Below are 6,000 nucleotides of genomic sequence, written 5' to 3'. Positions count from 1 at the left end.
AAACATCCCACGACTTTGAAGGTATTCAAGGCCAAGCGAAAAGATTACATTGGATTGCGTGAGAAACACATTTTTTCAAGGATATATAGAAAGAGACATTTATCAAGAGAGGTATTTAGTAGGTCAACGAAAGCCACTGAGTGTCACACACTAAGTTGGGCAAAGTCCTTGTTACAGAATCTACTTAAATCTTAAATTCTAGTCTTTCATAGGTACGGATTCCTGATCTCTATCTTTGGGTGATTTAGTCTTTTTTAATGTATCTAGAAAACAATTGTGACATGAGTGACATCTAGAAACACACCTGGACATGCGTCTTGCTGTAGATGCTAACACATTCATCTTCCATTATCTCAGAAACCTAGCCAGATGCCGGCATACAGACACAGCCATGGAGCCCATGGGAATTGAAGAGGAATTCTGCTCAGCAGGCAACCCGGGCAGGCTCTCATTAGGCCTCAGCAGAGTCATCAAGCTCAAGGAGGATGTTAGGAGCTTGGGGGGAGTCCAGGGGACTGCATCAAAAGAAATAACCATTTGAGAAATGATCCTGAAGGGGCAAGTTGAAAGGGACTGGGCTTGTTTGCCTGGATAACAGCTTGTAAGCGCACAGCAGGATCTGGTCTGGGCAATGGCTCGACTGGAGGGTGAGAAGGCAGCTCTCATCCCACATGGGCCCAAAGAACAAGAGATAATGGCTTTGGGGGGTGAGTTTTAAATTCCCATGGAAATTCAGGACCTCCAGATTTCAAACTGTATGTCCAAAGGAAATGACAGATGGCCTTTGTCACCCCTCCCCAACATCAAGGAATATCAGATATGATCTAGTTTAGAACAATAAACCTTAGAGAGAAAGTGAGTTCTCTGTTCAACACTTAGGTCACTGTTAGCTCTGTGACTCCCTGGTTTGACGTGGGGAGTTGTTAATTAAAAAGTGCATACGTTTGTGAGTGGGTATGTGTGTGGGGCGTGTGTGTGTGTGATTGTGTGAGTATGTGAGAGTTTGTGTGGATGTGTGTGCTTAAGTGTGTTGCAAGTGTGTCTGTTTGTGTGTGAGAGAGAGAGAGACAGAGAATGTGGTTCTCAACTCCTTCGTTCCCAGAAAAATAAGTACAAACATTTCTTAGGAACAATTTTCCAAAGACAGTGGGTGCTTCTGTCTGAAGACACACTCTAGTCACTCCTTTCTTGAAAGACAGTCTGATTTTCTCATGGTCGTGCTCCTTATTTTCTATTCCTTCACTGGCTGCAGTAAGACTGGAGGTGACCCATTTCCAATGAAATGGGGGTCACTGATGACACAGGTCAGAGATGGAGGGATAATGTGAACGTAATCTGCTGTCTCTAATAGCGCTCACACTTCTTCACTCTGAGCACAGGCTTTCTACTTCACCACAGAAGAAAGAAATCGAGAAAGTGATAATATCCAAGTTCAAAACATAACTTCTATACAGTTTTGCTCTTATCAATAAGATAAGAAATAGCTTTGTCATTGCAGCTGCAGAAATTCCATCTAATTTCCAAAGATCTGCATTATGACAAATGCCAAAATATGTGGCTGCCTTGCTATGAAATTCCAAGGAAATGTCACTTTTCCCTAATTGTCCCATGACTGCTCTATTTATTCAGGAATGAATTAAGAAATAATAGACCTATTTTTCATCTCTCTGCATTTCAAAGAAGAGTATCTGTTGTATAAAAATTGTAAATGCTTTGGAACTCATATTTCTTTCCTGAGTTTCCCATTTCCCCTTTTAAACATTTTTTCTTAAGTTCCAGTACATTTCTACAAATCTTGTGCCTGTTTTACTACCTGAAGCCAAAACAGACTGCAAAACCAAGCAAACACTACCTCCACTTTTTATATCAATGGCCTTAGAGGGCAATCACCAAGGGCCTCGTGCTCCTCTGTGGGTCAGTCAATCACTATTATCTCTAGATTCTTTAGGGTGGTCCATCACCTTTGGCCTAGGCTCCTAAGGCTAAGGGTCCATCCGTTTTGGTCACCTCTGCCTGTCTCTGCTGGAGTAACTTTAGGCCCTTCTGTTTCCTCCTGCAATCCTTCTCAGAAAGCTCTAACCATGATCCAAAGTGGTAAGTGAGAAACCAGTACCGAGGAAACTGAAAAGAGGGAAGGCATTAACAATCTGAAGTACACACGCACGCAGTTCCTGCTCTATGAGCAGAAAAGTCCTATCTCTTCTTAAAGCCAGGTTCATCAGTAGATAAGCACCACTGGAATTATTTCAGGGCTCACTGATTATTTTTGTTTGCTTGAAAGTACGAGATGACCTGGTCTTCCAAAGATTTCCTAGTAAGAAGTTTATCCATCTTATATTAAGCTTTCTGTGTTTTAATAGCTATCAGGAATTCTGGTGTTGGAAAAACCAGCACCAAAAAAGTGACCAGGGTAATTATTTGTGTAACAGTGTTAGGTGTTTCGTCTCCTAATTTGTGTATGAATATCCAGTGTGCTTAAATGCCTTTCACTTTGGGTGAAACTGGCAAAGGGTGGACTTGGGTGACTAGGCAAAGGACAGGGTCATCTTTGTTGTAACTTAAGGCGACATCTCAGGCAAGAGCATGGGAATGAGGTGAGAAGAGGGACTTCAAAAAGTACTCAACTTCAGTTCAGGTCCAATTTGTAGGAATGCAGAGCAGGGTTCTTCTAAGCCATGTTCACCTCATTAGCTCAGAATATGGAAGAGGTGAATGCTACATCTGGTCACAACACACAGGACAGAGTCACAGAGGTCAGCCTTCTAATTTGCAGTCCTGACAACCTATCTATGACATGGCTGTGTGCCAGAATTTCTCCTGGTTGGAAAGAAAAAGTGCAGCAAACAAGTACCAAGAGGGCCTTTCTCTTGTTGCTGTATGTTGAAGAATGAAGAACATCCCATCAGATAAATGAAGAGCTGATAATGCAAAGACACAAAGATTGCACCTTGTTTCTGTTCTGGAAGTTACCCCCAAGAACCCTTTCATTGAGAATTGAAGGGGCTCAGGATGAAACAGCTACAAAGATAATAAGCTGAAAAAAGCAAAGGAAACAAAGACCACAAAGCCTCTCTATGTTACCAAAGTCTTGTAATACTAAGGTATAAGCACTTGGAAAATTGATTGTATTAATGCAATCCTCTGCCAGTTAACTAAAGCTCTCTCCTTTCTGTATCCAATATTTTAAGCTTTAAAAATCAACAAGTGTAATATTTTGCAATAGTTTTAATCAACTAAGATGGCGGTTTATCTTAGTGAGGTTAGTTGTGTTATTTATTTATTTATTCATTGTCTTCTTGTTTCTACTTCTTTTATACTGAAAAAGCATTTGAGGTGGATTCATCTAGTTGTAAAGGCATTTAAACTTTTAAATAAGACACAAAAAATTCTAAGTGGCACTTGAGACACCCCCTTGAGAGAAACCTCTCATCTCTTGGGTTTGTAGATATCACATATATTCATAAATCAAATCCTGTGACTACTTAAGTGAGGCCAAAATACTAAAAAAGCACCCTGTATTCCATTAGAAAAAAATGCAATTAGTTTGCTTGGTTATGTTTTTAAAATAGCTTGACATTTTACATAATTGATGAATATGTAATTTTCTAATCAGTAATGGACAGTTCCCATGGAGGTATCATTATTAGTCTTTTAATTTACAATTTCAGAGAGTTTTATGAAAGTGAAGATTAAAGCTAAGAAGCAGAGAAAAACTACTGCAGGATAGCATTATCCTATTTAACACCCATAATATTTAACAGTAACCACAATTAAGCTTCACAAATTAAGTCATTGTATTGAATTCCTATTGGATGAGTTATAGGTAGAGAATTTACGTGTAGTGATTTTTTTCCCCATACTAAATTTCCCATACAGAGTTATGTAACCAAGTGAACATCAGAGCAACATATTGTACTATAAAGGGTTAAATGATACTGTAGCTTATGTCTTTATTTCTCGCCTCTTTTCTCCAATGATAATAGAGATCTCAGTTACCATGCATAAACACTTAAATTCCCTTACTGAGAACATTTCTGATACTGTTGGTGTAAGAGAGAAAGTAATTTATTTAAAGATTGCCTTGTTTTTCTACAGTTTTTGGTAATATCTAGATTATGTGGTTGGTCAGTTTGTCCTTATGGCCTAAGAAAAAAAGACTAGCTGCCATGTTCAATCCAAATGACTTGTTATAGGAATATTTATAAGGACATCAATATTCATTGTATCTTACAATCATGCTCCAAGCGAAATAAAAATAAAAGTTAAACGGCCACAAATATTACAGTATCATAGGTTAAGAACTAAACAATATGTACAAATTCATTGACAACATCTGTGCGAGTGTTGTGGACAAAACATTTAAAAAGAAATCTACATAAAACAAAGTTGATAAATTTATCAAATGTTGATAAATTTTCAGAGACGGTATAAAAGTACACAAAACATGGAAGAGAGAAAGAATTTTAAAAAAACAACCACTAAGCCAGTACATATAGTACAAGTTTACATTTATATTACAGAACGATGGGAACCAGAGACAAAAACGATTTGATAACAAACAGCAAAGAAAGTTGCACCAATCACAGGGAAGAAGGAATCTCCTTTTTAGATGAAAACACAGACGGCCACAGCTTATCCCGACCCCCACCCATACACACAGAGAAAAATAAAAGCAGATGCAAAAGTCGTTACAGCAACACACGACAGACAGAGGTGGAAAGCGTTTGGCATGTTGCATCACAGGAAGTCAATCACGATTGGCTAACGATGATGGTACCTGGCTCTGGTGCAGGTCACTGGCTTGCCTGAGAGGAGTAACAGACGGAGGGGGCACACCTGATGTGGACGCTGACCGCCCTAGTTTGCAGCTTACTTTCGGTTCTGTGGACAAGGAGGAAAGACAAAGCATTAGCTGAGCAAAGTCTGCAGTGATGAACCAGCTCTCAGACTTTCTTTTTGGTTTTGCAGCAGGTTCTTTCAATGTACTGAATTCTTCTGATGCATGCTAATCATTGGCAAGTGATGAAACAATTTCATAACAACAGATTAAAATGAAATTTTTTCATGAGGATCAGCTCCTGGGAATAAAGAACAAATCATTTAAGTTCAAGGCTTTGTTCCCTTGTCCACTTTACCCTATTTACAATGAGTTTCTACAGAGTGATTAGGCTGGGAAGATCCCCTGGAGAAGGGAACAGCAACTCACTCCAGTTTTCTTGCATGGAGAATTCCATGGACAGAGAACCCTGGGGGGGCTACAGTCCATGGGGCTGCAAAGAATTGAACACGACTAAGTGACCGACACAACATCCCATTGGTTAAAAAGCCAATTTTTGGTGCTTCATTTTCAGCTTTGGTCCATGGTTCTCCTATGTCCTAAAATGTCTTTCTACCCTCTCCAAATTTTTCTTCTACCTGCCCTCTTTTCATTTTATCTTTTCTTCTTTCTCTTATTCTTTCCTTCTTTTTCTATTTTCTAGCTTTCTGATTTTCAAGTTGTCTTGTTCTGGCTATTTTCACAATATACTGTTTTCAACATATCATTTCCCTAATTTAAATTCATTTGCTTTTAAGTTTATAGATACTTCTGAGACCTTTTCAATCTTTCATAATAATATTATTTTTCAAAATTAAAAAGCCTTCTCCTAACTCTTCCTTTATTTAAGGAACCTAGACTGGCCACCTAGGTCATTGTCAGGATACTCTGGAGATTAGAATTTGGGGGATGGAAAGAGTTTCCTTCATCCAAGAAGTGCAGAATGTATGGTCTACAGAGGACACTAATTTTCAGACATATTTGAGAGTATTGTGCAGGTGATTCTAGTACCCACACACACACTCTAAAAATATGAGTGTTCAAATCTAAGTGTACCACACGTTAACATAAACTATCTCTCTAACTTATAAATGAACTTAACTTCCCAGGAGGCATAAGTCCTTGCATGTCTTAAAGAATCATCTTTTATCTTATAAAATAAAGGTAAAGGTAAGCATCTATTG

At 38.7% G+C, this 6,000-nt stretch overlaps 1 protein-coding gene across 1 annotated transcript in view; it reads right to left on the bottom strand.

Annotated features, from left to right (window-relative positions):
* Positions 1-4,352: 4,352 nt before the first annotated feature.
* Positions 4,353-6,000, bottom strand: part of NYAP2 (neuronal tyrosine-phosphorylated phosphoinositide-3-kinase adaptor 2) — a 126,483-nt gene continuing 124,835 nt past the window's right edge. Inside the window, exon 4 of the mRNA XM_044925309.1 lies at positions 4,353-4,881. Within this exon, the coding sequence (XP_044781244.1) occupies positions 4,748-4,881 (134 nt within the window). The 3' untranslated portion in view covers positions 4,353-4,747. The remainder of the gene's footprint in view (positions 4,882-6,000) is intronic.

This window comes from Bubalus bubalis, chromosome 2 (genome assembly GCF_019923935.1).
Source record: "Bubalus bubalis isolate 160015118507 breed Murrah chromosome 2, NDDB_SH_1, whole genome shotgun sequence".
In the NCBI taxonomy this organism is placed as follows: Eukaryota; Metazoa; Chordata; class Mammalia; order Artiodactyla; family Bovidae; genus Bubalus; species Bubalus bubalis.
This window is presented reverse-complemented; position numbering and strand designations above follow the sequence as displayed.